We start from the raw sequence: 13,195 nt of genomic DNA, 5'->3' as shown, positions 1-13,195 counted from the left end.
GAAAATCTGCCTCCCAGTTTTCCACGCCTGGGATGTGGACTGCGGATATGGTGGACTTGGAGTCCTCCGCCCATTGAAGGATGCGTTGTACCTCCAACATTGCCAGGCAGCTGCGTGTCCCGCCTTGGTGATTGATGTAGGCAACCGCTGTCGCGTTGTCCGACTGGATTCGGATGTGCCTGCCCGCCAGCAGATGGTGAAAAGCTAGGAGAGCCAGAAGCACGGCTCTGGTTTCCAGCACATTGATTGAAAGGGCTGACTTGGACGGAGTCCAAGTGCCCTGCGCTCGGTGGTGGAGACATACCGCTCCCCAGCCGGATAGACTGACATCCGTGGTGAGGATCACCCAGGACGGGGCCAGAAAGGAGCGCCCCTGGGACAGAGAGAGGGGCCAAAGCCACCACTGAAGAGAGCTCCTGGTCTATGGCGACAGAGCCACTAACCTGTGCAAGGAGGAAGGCCGCTTGTCCCAACAGCGGAGAATGTCCAGCTGCAGGGGACGCAGATGGAACTGGGCAAAGGGAACAGCCTCCATTGACGCCACCATTTGACCCAGCACCTGCATCAGGCGCCTGAGGGAATAACGGCGGGGCCTCAGCAGAGAGCGCACCGCCAGTTGAAGGGACTGCTGTTTGACTAAGGGCAACTTCACAAGTGCCGGCAAAGTCTCGAACTGCATCCCTAGGTACGTGAGACTCTGGGTCGGAGTCAGAGTGGACTTGGGAAGATTGACAAGCCACCCGAATTGGGCTAGAGTGGCGAGAGTGAGCGAGACACTCCGCTGACAATCCATGCTGGATGAAGCCTTTACCAGAAGGTCGTCCAGGTAAGGGATCACTGCCAACCCCTGTAGGTGCAGGACTGCAATCACTGCTGCCATGACCTTGGTGAATACCTGAGGAGCTGTGGCCAACCCGAAGGGGAGAGCCACGAATTGGAAGTGTTCTTCTCCGATTGCAAAACGTAGCCAACGCTGGTGTGAAACCGCAATTGGCACATGCAGATAGGCATCTCTGATGTCGATGGATGCCAGGAAATCCCCTTGGGTCATAGAGGCAATGACTGATCGCAGAGACTCCATGCGAAAATGCCGCACCTGAACATGCTTGTTGAGAAGCTTGAGATCCAGGATGGGCCGGAAGGAACCGTCCTTTTTGGGGACTAGGAAGAGATTTGAGTAGAAACCTCTGAACCGTTCCCGGGCGGGAACCGGTACAATTACTCCGTTGGCCTGCAAGGATGCCACGGCCTGTGAGAAGGCGGCGGCCTTGGAGCAGGGGGGAGTAGAGAGAAAAAATCTGTTTGGCGGGCTGGAAGAGAATTCTATCCTGTAGCCGTGGGAGATGATATCCCTTACCCACTGATCGGAGACGTGTTGAAACCACGCGTCGCCAAAGTGGGAGAGCCTGCCACCAACTAAGGACGTTGCTGGCGCGGACAGATAGTCACGAGGAGGCTGTCTTAGTGGCAGCACCTCCTGCGGTCTTTTGTGGACGCGCTTTTGGGCGCCAGTTGGATTTCTGGTCCTTGGCTGAGTTAGTGGACGAGGCCGAGGGCTTAGAGGAGGACCAGTTGGAGGAACGAAAGGAACGAAACCTCGACTGATTCCTGCCCTGGACAGGTTTCCTGGTTTTGGTTTATGGCATCTTCCCGCCAGTAGCTTCCTTAATAATTTCATCCAGCTGTTCACCGAACAGCCGGGACCCAGCAAAAGGGAGTCCAGCAAGGTACTTCTTTGAAGAAGCATCTGCCTTCCACTCTCGAAGCCATAAGATCCTGCGGATAGCGAGGGAATTAGCCGAAGCCACCGCAGTGCGGTGAGAAGCTTCCAGCATGGCAGACATGGCATAGGATGAAAAAGCTGAAGCTTGGGAAGTTAAGGTAACCATTTCGGGCATAGATTCCCTGGCGAGGGAATGCATCTCCTCTAGGGAAGCAGAGATGGCTTTGAGAGCCCACACTGCTGCAAAAGTCGGGGAGAACGAAGCCCCCGCCGCTTCATATACGGATTTGGCCATAAGGTCAATCTGGCGGTCCAGTGGAATCCTTAAGAGAGGTGCCATCAGCCACCGATACAACGGTCCGGGCTGAGAGTCTAGACACCGGGGGGTCTACCTTTGGGGAATGAGCCCACTCCTTGACCACCTCAGGTGGAAAGGGAAAGCGGTCATCAGAACCACGCTCTGGGAAGCGTTTGTCAGGACAGGCCCTGGGCTTGGTCACAGCGGCCTGAAAACTGGAGTGGTTAAAGAACACACTCTTTACTCTCTTAGGCGAGGTAAACTGGTGCTTTTCTGCCAGAGAGGGTTGCTCCTCTGATACTGGCGGATTGAGATCCAGTACAGAATTAATGGACGCAATCAAATCACTAACATCTGAGTCACTTTCGGACAGATCAATGGGGTACATGGAGTTAACCTCCGAGCCCCCCGTAAAGGTATCCTCCTCATCCTGCGAGTCAGCTCCTGAATCAGAGCCGCGGGACGAGGAAGGAGAGGGAACCCTGCGTCTCTTCTTAGAAGGACGGGGTCTGGGACCAGATGATGAATCCTCTGTGAGCTCCGGTCCTGAGAGAGCCCTAGCAGCAGAGGCACCCTGTGAAAGGGGCTGATGCATGTTCAGCAAAGTCCTGGAAAGAAGTCCCATGGAGTCAGCAAAAGACTGGGAGATAGACCTAGAAAAGGATTCTACCCAAGCCTGGGGTTCAGCCACAGGAGCAGGGGCAGCCTGAGAGACCACTGGGGGTGAGACTCCAGGCTGAGGCACCGCCAGCTTAGAGCAGGCATCACAATGTGGGAATATGCTCGGTTCAGGCAGCAGGAGCTTACATGCAGTGCATACTGAATACAGCTTTGGAGCCTTACTCCTCGTGTGAGACATGCTGCTGGAGTGGGGGCTCTGCCAGAGAATGAACCCCAGAGAGTATAATCAGAGGTCCACAACCGGAGACCGGTTGTGGCTTACCAGACCGCTGGATCCCGAAGCCCGGACCCCCAAGCACAGCAACTCAGCAGAGGTGCTGCAGACCAGCGCTTGCAGAGAGAACGCTGAGAAAATGGCCGCCGGAGCGAAGAGAGGGGGCGGGACTTGCTTGAAGAGCGGGATCTGGAGGGCCATAGAGACCTACAGGGGAGGGGACACACACAGTGTCCCTCCCCTGTGCAGAACGGCCACCGGGCGGAGCCGAGCCTGTCCCTCTGCATGAATGACATGCGAGGGCAGTGAAACCGAAACTAGGCCTCCGGCAAAGCCGGGGCATAAATTTGAGCGGCGTGGCCGGCGCGCAGGCACCATCGGCGCGGTTCTCAGGCGACAGCCAGAGAACCCGCCGGAAATGTCATAAAACACAGTCAGCACACTCTCCCACAACAATAAAGTACAGGGACCCCCAATATATAAACGTCTCAGGTACTTAGCTTGCTGAGACGTAGGGTTCCAAGTCCCTGGGGATGAGTGCTCCAGTCCAGCAGGGTCCTGAAGGGCTGCGGATGGAGACCGGTCTCCTGCCAAGCATGGAGACCGTGCTGGCTCCCACTTCAAGCCAGAGCCCAGGAGGGATGGTGAAGGAGCGCGGCATGTAAAGCTCCAGCCTTGGAATCAACCTTAACAACACCGCCGACACAGTGGGGTGAGAAGGGACATGCCGGGAGTCCAGACTTGGACCCGCTTTTCTTCAAACTCTTTCCAAAAATCAAAAATCAGATGAGAATGCATGTGTGGATGTATGCCTCCTGAACACAAAGCGATAAACTGGCTAGATCTGGTTCTCCAGCGGGTGTATAAGCTCAGAGGGAGGAGCTACACTTTTAAGTGTAGTACTTTGTGTGTCCTCCGGAGGCAGAAGCTAAACACCCATGGTCTGGGTCTCCCATAGGAACGATAAAGAAATAAAGCTTGAGAATCAAGGAAAAATAGGTGCGGAGAATCATTGGAGACATTAGTTCAAAGTCTTTTTACTGGTTGTAACAGTAGAAAGCTACTATGGTCTTTGAGATTTACTTTTTATGATTTTACAGAGCCTTTCCTATTTACTGTAATTTCACAAGTAAAGTAAAGCAGGAACAATCAAACCCACCTCTGCATCGGGTCGCAGTGAACGCAAGTAGCTCTTCAGGTCACCATGTCCCATTAGCTCCATAATAACCAATGTAGGCTGCCCTTTAGAGACAACACCTAGCAAACGAACCTGAAAAAGTCAATAATATACTTCTGATTTAACAACCATCAGAGAAAAAAACAATGCTTTGCTTCAATAACTGCTCAGAAATGATTAAAAGAATATATCATAACATTTTCAGAAATGGGATATATTGAATAAAATGTTATAATCTCTAGAGCTCAAGCTTTAAAAGGGTTTCCCTATGATTTTATATTTATATAGCTTGAACGCATGGACACAGCGCTGTGCACGGACACAGCGCTGTGCACACTCAGACTTATTATTGAGTTTGCGCGCTCATACAGGAGAGGACTGCTGTCACTTGCTGATGTAAGATCTTGTAAATTAGTCTAATGAGTGATCCGTTGGGAGTATCAGAACCTGGACTCCCACGGATCTGCAGCAATTTTACAGGGGGGAATAACAGAATAAAAATGTAACATGATGACTGCTTACATTCTATTCAACACACCAATATTATATGAGTTGTCCACTACTTGGAAAACAACCACTCAATCAGCATTTTTTGCCCGTTAAATCAACAACACTTCTACTCATCTCCGATGCCAAGCCCGTTCCAGCGCTCGCTCTCCTGGGGCTCAAATGACATGGCGTCACATAAGCCCTGCGATCAATCACCGCTATCTTCACCTTCCCCACCTTTGAACATATCAAACATTAAGAAGAAGGAAGCGGCCAGCCGCATCTCTAACTTCCTCATGATGTCCGATTTGTCTGAAGGTGGGCAGAGAAAAGCTAGTGCCGATTGGGTGCAAGGCTTAAGTAATATTACAATGTCACATGAATCCCAGGAGAGTGAGTGCCAACATCACTGTGACAGCGCCAGCACCAAAAGTTATGTTATTTTAATGAGTAATAACAGAAGTTTGTTGTATGAGGAAACTCCTTTAATTTCAAACAATAATGAATATTTTTGTATACAGATATAAATTCCTACCACATGGTGGCAGCTAAATGCCTTCATAACAGAAGCCTCGTTGAGGAACTCTATCCGCTCTCGCAGACTTGCTGACTCGTTGACAGTTTTCACAGCCACACGGACCTCGGCCTCTCCTTTTATGATGTCCTTGGCAATTCCCTCATAAACCATTCCAAAGGAACCCTGCCCTAGTTCTCGGAGCAAGTTAATCTTATCTCTTGGTACTTCCCACTCATCCGGAATGTACACTAAGAAAAAAAAAAACAGTAGTGATTTAGTGGTCACCAATACAGAAGAAAAGAAACCTTATGCTTATCATTCTTCAAAATGTCAGAACAAGCAAGGTACACCTTTGCACCATTCTATTTTATTGCTCCAAATCATGAATTGTAAAAATACAAACCAAAGAAAGCTTTCAAACCTCTAACACTCCCTCCTCCATAAAAAAAGAAGGGAATTTTGTTTACTTACCGTAAATTCCTTTTCTTCTAGCTCCAATTGGGAGACCCAGACAAATGGGTGTATAGGCTATGCCTCCGGAGGCCGCACAAAGTATTACACTAAAAGTGTAAAGCCCCTCCCCTTCTGCCTATACACCCCCCGTGCTCCCACGGGCTCCTCAGTTTTGGTGCAAAAGCAAGAAGGAGGAAAAAATTATAAACTGGTTTAAAGTAAATTCAATCCGAAGGAATATCGGAGAACTGAAACCATTCAACATGAACAACATGTGTACACAAAAAAACAGGGGCGGGTGCTGGGTCTCCCAATTGGAGCTAGAAGAAAAGGAATTTACGGTAAATAAACAAAATTCCCTTCTTCTTTGTCGCTCCATTGGGAGACCCAGACAAATGGGACGTCCAAAAGCAGTCCCTGGGTGGGTAAAATAATACCTCGTAATAGAGCCGTAAAAACGGCCCCTTCCTACAGGTGGGCAACCGCCGCCTGAAGGACTCGTCTACCTAGGCTGGCATCCGCCGAAGCATAGGTATGCACCTGATAGTGTTTCGTGAAAGTGTGCAGGCTCGACCAGGTAGCCGCCTGACACACCTGCTGAGCCGTAGCCTGGTGCCTCAAAGCCCAGGACGCACCCACGGCTCTGGTAGAATGGGCCTTCAGCCCTGAGGGAACCGGAAGCCCAGCAGAACGGTAAGCTTCGAGAATTGGTTCCTTGATCCACCGAGCCAGGGTTGATTTGGAAGCCTGTGACCCTTTACGCTGGCCAGCGACAAGGACAAAGAGTGCATCTGAGCGGCGCAGGGGCGCCGTACGAGAAATGTAGAGTCTGAGTGCTCTCACCAGATCTAACAAGTGCAAATCCTTTTCACATTGGTGAACTGGATGAGGACAAAAAGAGGGTAAGGAGATATCCTGATTGAGATGAAAGGGGGATACCACCTTAGGGAGGAATTCCGGAACCGGACGCAGAACCACCTTGTCCTGGTGAAACACCAGGAAAGGGGCTTTGCACGACAACGCCGCTAGCTCAGACACTCTCCGAAGTGAAGTGACTGCTATTAGGAAAACCACTTTCTGCGAAAGGCGTGAGAGAGAAATATCTCTCATTGGCTCGAATGGTGGTTTCTGAAGAACCATCAGCACCCTGTTCAGATCCCAGGGTTCTAACGGACGCTTGTAAGGAGGGACGATGTGACAAACCCCCTGCAGGAACGTGCGTACCTGTGGAAGTCTGGCTAGGCGCTTCTGGAAAACACAGAGAGCGCTGAGACTTGTCCCTTAAGGGAGCCGAGCGACAAACCCTTTTCCAGTCCAGATTGAAGGAAGGACAGAAAAGTGGGCAAGGCAAATGGCCAGGGAGAAAAACCCTGAGCAGAGCACCATGACAGGAAAATTTTCCACGTCCTGTGGTAGATCTTGGCGGACGTTGGTTTCCTAGCCTGTCTCATAGTGGCAATGACCTCTTGAGATAATCCTGAAGACGCTAGGATCCAGGACTCAATGGCCACACAGTCAGGTTGAGGGCCGCAGAATTCAGATGGAAAAACGGCCCTTGAGACAGCAAGTCTGGTCGGTCTGGTAGTGCCCACGGTTGGCCGACCGTGAGATGCCACAGATCCGGGTACCACGACCTCCTCGGCCAGTCTGGAGCGACGAGGATGACGCGGCGGCAGTCGGCCCTGATCTTGCGTAACACTCTGGGCAACAGTGCCAGCGGAGGAAACACATAAGGGAGCTGAAACTGCGACCAATCCTGAACTAAGGCGTTGTTGTTGTGCCGGGACGCCATTAGGTCGACGTCCGGCATGCCCCAACGGCAACATATCTCCTGAAACACGTCCGGGTGAAGGGACCATTCCCCTGCGTCCATGCCCTGGCGACTGAGAAAGTCTGCTTCCCAGTTTTCTACGTCCGGGATGTGAACTGCGGATATGGTGGAGGCTGTGGCTTCCACCCACAGTATAATCCGCCGGACTTCCTGGAAGGCTTGACGACTGCGTGTCCCGCCTTGGTGGTTGATGTATGCCACCGCTGTGGAGTTGTCCGACTGAATTCGGATCTGCTTGCCTTCCAGCCACTGCTGGAACGCTTTTAGGGCCAGATACACTGCCCTGATCTCCAGAACATTGATCTGAAGCGAGGACTCTGGCTGAGTCCAGGTGCCCTGAGCCCTGTGGTGGAGAAAAACTGCTCCCCACCCTGACAGACTCGCGTCCGTCGTGACCACCGCCCAGGATGGGGGTAGGAAGGATTTCCCCTTCGATAAAGAAGTGGGAAGAAGCCACCACCGAAGGGAAGCTTTGGTTGCCTGAGAGGGAGACGTTCCTGTCGAGGGACGTCGGTTTCCTGTCCCATTTGCGTAGGATGTCCCATTGAAGAGGACGCAGGTGAAACTGCGCGAAAGGGACTGCCTCCATTGCTGCCACCATCTTCCCCAGGAAGTGCATGAGGCGCCTCAAGGGGTGTGACTGACCTTGAAGGAGAGATTGCACCCCCGTCTGTAGTGAACGCTGCTTGTTCAGCGGAAGCTTCACTATCGCTGAGAGGGTATGAAACTCCATGCCAAGATATGTCAGCGATTGGGCCGGTGTCAGATTTGACTTTGGAAAATTGATGATCCACCCGAAACTCTGGAGAGTCTCCAGAGTAGCGTCGAGGCTGTGCTGGCATGCCTCTTGGGAGGGAGCCTTGACCAGCAGATCGTCTAAGTAAGGGATCACCGAGTGACCCTGGCCGTGGAGGACCGCGACTACTGTAGCCATGACCTTGGTGAAAACCCAGGTGGCTGTCGCCAGGCCGAACGGCAGTGCCACGAACTGGAGATGTTCGTCTCCTATGGCGAAGCGCAGGAAGCGCTGATGCTCTGGAGCAATCGGAACGTGAAGATAAGCATCTTTGATATCGATCGATGCAAGGAAATCTCCTTGGGACATTGAGGCGATGACGGAGCGGAGGGATTCCATCCGGAACCGCCTGGTCTTTACGTGTTTGTTGAGCAGTTTTAGGTCCAGGACAGGACGGAAAGACCCGTCCTTCTTTGGAACCACAAACAGGTTGGAGTAAAAACCGTGACCCTGTTGCTGAAGAGGCACAGGGATCACCACTCCTTCTACCTTCAGAGTGTCCAACGCCTGCAGAAGAGCATCGGCTCGCTCGGGAGGCGGAGATGTTCTGAAGAATCGAGTCGGAGGACGAGAGCTGAACTCTATCCTGTAACCGTGAGACAGAATGTCTCTCACCCATCGGTCTTTTACCTGTGGCAGCCAGGTGTCGCAAAAGCGGGAGAGCCTGCCACCGACCGAGGATGCGGTGTGAGGAGGTCGAAAGTCATGAGGAAGCCGCCTTGGTAGCGGCACCTCCGGCGGTCTTTTTAGGGCGTGACTTAGACCGCCATGAATCGGAGTTCCTCTGATCCTTCTGAGGCCCTTTGGACGAGGAGAATTGGGCTCTGCCCGTACCCCGAAAGGACCGAAACCTCGACTGTCCCCTCCTCTGTTGGGGTAATTTTGGTTTGGCCTGGGGTAAGGAAGTTTCCTTTCCCTTGGATTGTTTTATGATTTCATCCAATCTCTCACCAAACAAACGGTCGCCAGAAAATGGCAAACCGATTAAGCACTTTTTGGCAATCGAATCTGCCTTCCATTCCCGTAGCCACAAGGCCCTGCGTAATGCCACCGAATTGTCGGCTGCAACCGCCGTACGGCTCGCAGAGTCCAGGATAGCATTAATAGCGTAGGACGCAAATGCCGACGTTTGAGAGGTTATGGAAGCCACTTGCGGCGCAGACGTACGTGTGAGTGCGTCAATTTGGGCTTGACCCGCTGAGATAGCTTGGAGTGCCCATACTGCTGCGAATGCTGGAGCGAAAGACGCGCCGATAGCCTCATAGATGGATTTCAACCAGAGCTCCATCTGTCTGGCAGTGGCATCCTTGAGTGAAGCCCCATCTTCAACTGCAACTATGGATCTAGCCGCCAGTCTGGAGATTGGAGGATCCACCTTGGGACACTGAGTCCAGCCCTTGACCACGTCAGGGGGGAAGGGATAACGTGTATCCTTAAGGCGCTTGGAAAAACGCTTATCTGGACAAACTCGGTGTTTCTGGACTGCGTCTCTGAAGTCGGAGTGATCCAGAAACATACTCGCTGTACGCTTGGGGAACCTGAAACGGAACTTCTCCTGCTGAGAAGCTGACTCCTCTGCTGGAGGAGCTGAGGGAGAAATATCCAACATCTTATTTATGGACGCAATAAGATCATTCACTATGGCGTCCCCATCAGGAGTATCAAGGTTGAGAGCGGCCTCAGGATCAGAATCCTGATAAGCTACCTCCGCTTCATCATACAGAGAGTCATCCCTCTGAGACCCTGAACAATGTGATGAGGTCGAGGGGATTTCCAAGCGAGCTCGCTTAGGCGGTCTGGGACTGCGGTCCGTGTCAGAGACCTCACCCTGGGATCTATGAGACACCCCGGGGAGACATTGTTGTTCCAACTGAGGGGGACTAGGGGGCAGTGATTCCACAGTGCAATAAGATCATTCACTATGGCGTCCCCATCAGGAGTATCAAGGTTGAGAGCGGCCTCAGGATCAGAATCCTGATAAGCTACCTCCGCTTCATCATACAGAGAGTCATCCCTCTGAGACCCTGAACAATGTGATGAGGTCGAGGGGATTTCCAAGCGAGCTCGCTTAGGCGGTCTGGGACTGCGGTCCGTGTCAGAGACCTCACCCTGGGATCTATGAGACACCCCGGGGAGACATTGTTGTTCCAACTGAGGGGGACTAGGGGGCAGTGATTCCACAGTGCCCATGGTCTGAGATACCGGTCTGGACTGCAAAGCTTCTAGTATTTTAGCCATAGTCTCAGAAAGTCTGTCAGTAAAAACTGCAAACTCCGTCCCTGTCACCTGGACGGTGTTAGCTGGTTGTTCCCCCTGGGCCCCCCTTAGCAGAGGCTCCGGCTGAGTAAGTGCCACAGGGGCCGAACAGTGCATACAATGAGGGTCAGTGGAACCTGCCGGTAGCGAGGTTGTACATGCGGCGCAAGCAGCATAGTAAGCCTGTGTTTTGGCACCCCTGCTTCTTGTGGGCGCCATAATGTTGTCTCCTTTGAGCAACACAACAGGGTATATAGCCAGAAATCAACTGTGCCCATACAGTGTAAAGTATAGCCTGTAAACATATAAACTATAATCACACTTCTGCACAAGTGGGGCCAGCACCTCAGGTGCTGCTTACCGCCCGCTTAAAGCGGTTGTGTGGCCACCAGAATCCCTGCCTGGGTCCCCCAGAGTTTGTCTCCCCTCTGCAGCGTCCTAGGAGCTGACAGGAATGGCTGCCGGCGTCCTGAGGAGAGGAGGGAGCCGTGGGCGTGACCCAGAAAGTGCGGGAGCTGGTGCCTCACTGTGCACAGTGAGGGGGGTGGAGTATGTAAAACATGCTCCAGCCCTCAGTGCTGCCGTGCTGTACAGCGTCCCGCCCTTCCCCTGACTGGCAGGGCTGGGGGCGGGAAGAGAAAGAGACTAGGCCCAAAAGCCGGGGACTCGAGTTATAAGCGCGGCCGCCGTAAAAGCGCGGCCGGCGCAGAGTCCCCGGCGCACTAACAGTCCCAGCCGCGCCTCAGTAAAAACAATGGCAGCGGCGGTCAGCGCGGTAGTCCCCATACACAAATACACTCAGCGACGCTGCAGTGTATAATGGCACAAACGCGGTCAGCGCCGCGGTCCCCGGTGCACTAGCACACCCAGCAATGCTGGAGTGTTGCTGTGCGCGGTCCCCACGGGGACACAGAGTACCTTAAAGTAGCAGGGCCATGTCCCTGAACGATACCCGGCTCCTATCCAGCAGGCTCCTCAGGAGTTGTGGATGAAGCACGGTCTCAGTGCCTGGAGACCGATAGGATCCCACTTCACCCAGAGCCCTAAGGGGGATGGGGAAGGAAAACAGCATGTGGGCTCCAGCCTCCGTACCCGCAATGGATACCTCAACCTTAACAACACCGCCGACAAGAGTGGGGTGAGAAGGGAGCATGCTGGGGGCCCTATATGGGCCCACTTTTCTTCCATCCGACATGGTCAGCAGCTGCTGCTGACCAATCTGTGGAGCTGTGCGTGCGTGTCTGACCTCCTTCGCACAAAGCAAAAAACTGAGGAGCCCGTGGGAGCACGGGGGGTGTATAGGCAGAAGGGGAGGGGCTTAACACTTTTAGTGTAATACTTTGTGCGGCCTCCGGAGGCATAGCCTTTACACCCATTTGTCTGGGTCTCCCAATGGAGCGACAAAGAAATGAAGTTTGGAGGGATTATCTAAAAGTTTTCACTGTATCTTTTTGATTCAGTCATTTGGTTATGGTTATAAAAGCTTTTTAAATAGATTAACAAGAAGAAGAGGACAAATTAGAGGAAGTACAAAAGCAAGATGGTATTAATGTTCTGGTTTTTGTTTCCAATCAACCATGGTAAAAAAAAAAAAAAAAAAAAGTAAAAATGTTTTTACCTTATCCATAGGATGGGGAGTTTTTGCTTAAAAATGTGGCATGCATTTGATCCTAAACAAAGGGAACTGAGGTCAAGCATGTGCACAACCATGCTAGAAGCAGCTGAGTACAGAGCTCTGCAATTGCCGTCAGTCCCATAAAGGAATAATGGAATGTTGGTACGCAGGCTGAACCTCGAGAGCCCCGTTTTTGGGGACCATTTCCCCCAATGAACATTCACCTAATTAATTTGCTAATCTGCAGCCTGTTTAAATTGCATGTTTATGGTGAAACGTTCATTTCACGAGAATTCTGCAGAGTAAGGCTATGTGCACACGCTGCGTTTTTTTGACGCTGCGTTTTTGGCCGCTAAAAACGCACTTGCACCAAAAAAACGCATCAAAAAACGCATGTGTTTTTACCGCGATTTGGTGCGTTTTTGGCTGCGTTTTGCTGCGTTTTTGATCTCTGCGTTTTTCTGCGTTTTTCCAATGCATTGCATTGGGGGGAAAACGCAGAATAACGCAGGAAAGAATTGACATGTCCATTTTTTTTAAGCTCAAAAACGCAGCTTAAAAACAAAAGTTGTGTGCGGACAACAAAAATGAAAACTCATAGACTTTGCTGGGGAAGCAAAGTCATGCAGTTTTGAGGCCAAAAACGCACCCGAAAAACGCCGCGAAAAATGCACTGTGTGAACTTACCCTTAATGCCACCTGATTGTTATCAGAGCAACTCACCTTCACTAGCACTTAAATACTCAGGATTAGAGGATGCATACAATGGTCCTGTTGGGCCTTCTGCGTCCCTGGGTAAAAAAAATATGAAAGATTATAGAGTGTTTTAGAAAGTGATCTATTGTAATTGTAGAACATATTGCATAAGGTCAAGAGTATCTTCAAAAGCCAGATAAAAGGCATTAAAAGTTTATTTTCCGATAATACCAGCTATTGTATCAGATAAAAGCTAAATTAATGTTCTAAATTATATTGAGAAAGGTTTCTGAGGCTTCAGTGAATGGACAAGTTATCTTTAAAGAGTCTAATAGTTATAGTACAGTATTGCAAGGTCCATCATTTGCAATAGTCTCCATACAAAGGTGGAAGTTTTATTTAAGAAACGCACATAGTAAAAGCTACATGTTTTGATGTGCTAAAAATTT

At 51.3% G+C, this 13,195-nt stretch overlaps 1 protein-coding gene across 1 annotated transcript in view; it reads right to left on the bottom strand.

Annotated features, from left to right (window-relative positions):
• Nucleotides 1–13,195, bottom strand: part of INSR (insulin receptor) — a 110,397-nt gene that overhangs the window by 20,254 nt on the left and 76,948 nt on the right. The window contains exons 15-17 of the mRNA XM_075314765.1: nt 12,774–12,841; nt 5,118–5,347; nt 4,076–4,186 (exon numbers count right to left, since the gene is read on the bottom strand). Of these exons, the coding sequence (XP_075170880.1) occupies nt 4,076–4,186; nt 5,118–5,347; nt 12,774–12,841 (409 nt within the window). The remainder of the gene's footprint in view (nt 1–4,075; nt 4,187–5,117; nt 5,348–12,773; nt 12,842–13,195) is intronic.

Source organism: Anomaloglossus baeobatrachus, chromosome 1 (genome assembly GCF_048569485.1).
Source record: "Anomaloglossus baeobatrachus isolate aAnoBae1 chromosome 1, aAnoBae1.hap1, whole genome shotgun sequence".
NCBI lineage: Eukaryota > Metazoa > Chordata > Amphibia > Anura > Aromobatidae > Anomaloglossus > Anomaloglossus baeobatrachus.
The sequence above is the reverse complement of the archived record's forward strand: the minus strand, read 5'-3'. Positions and strand labels throughout refer to the sequence as shown.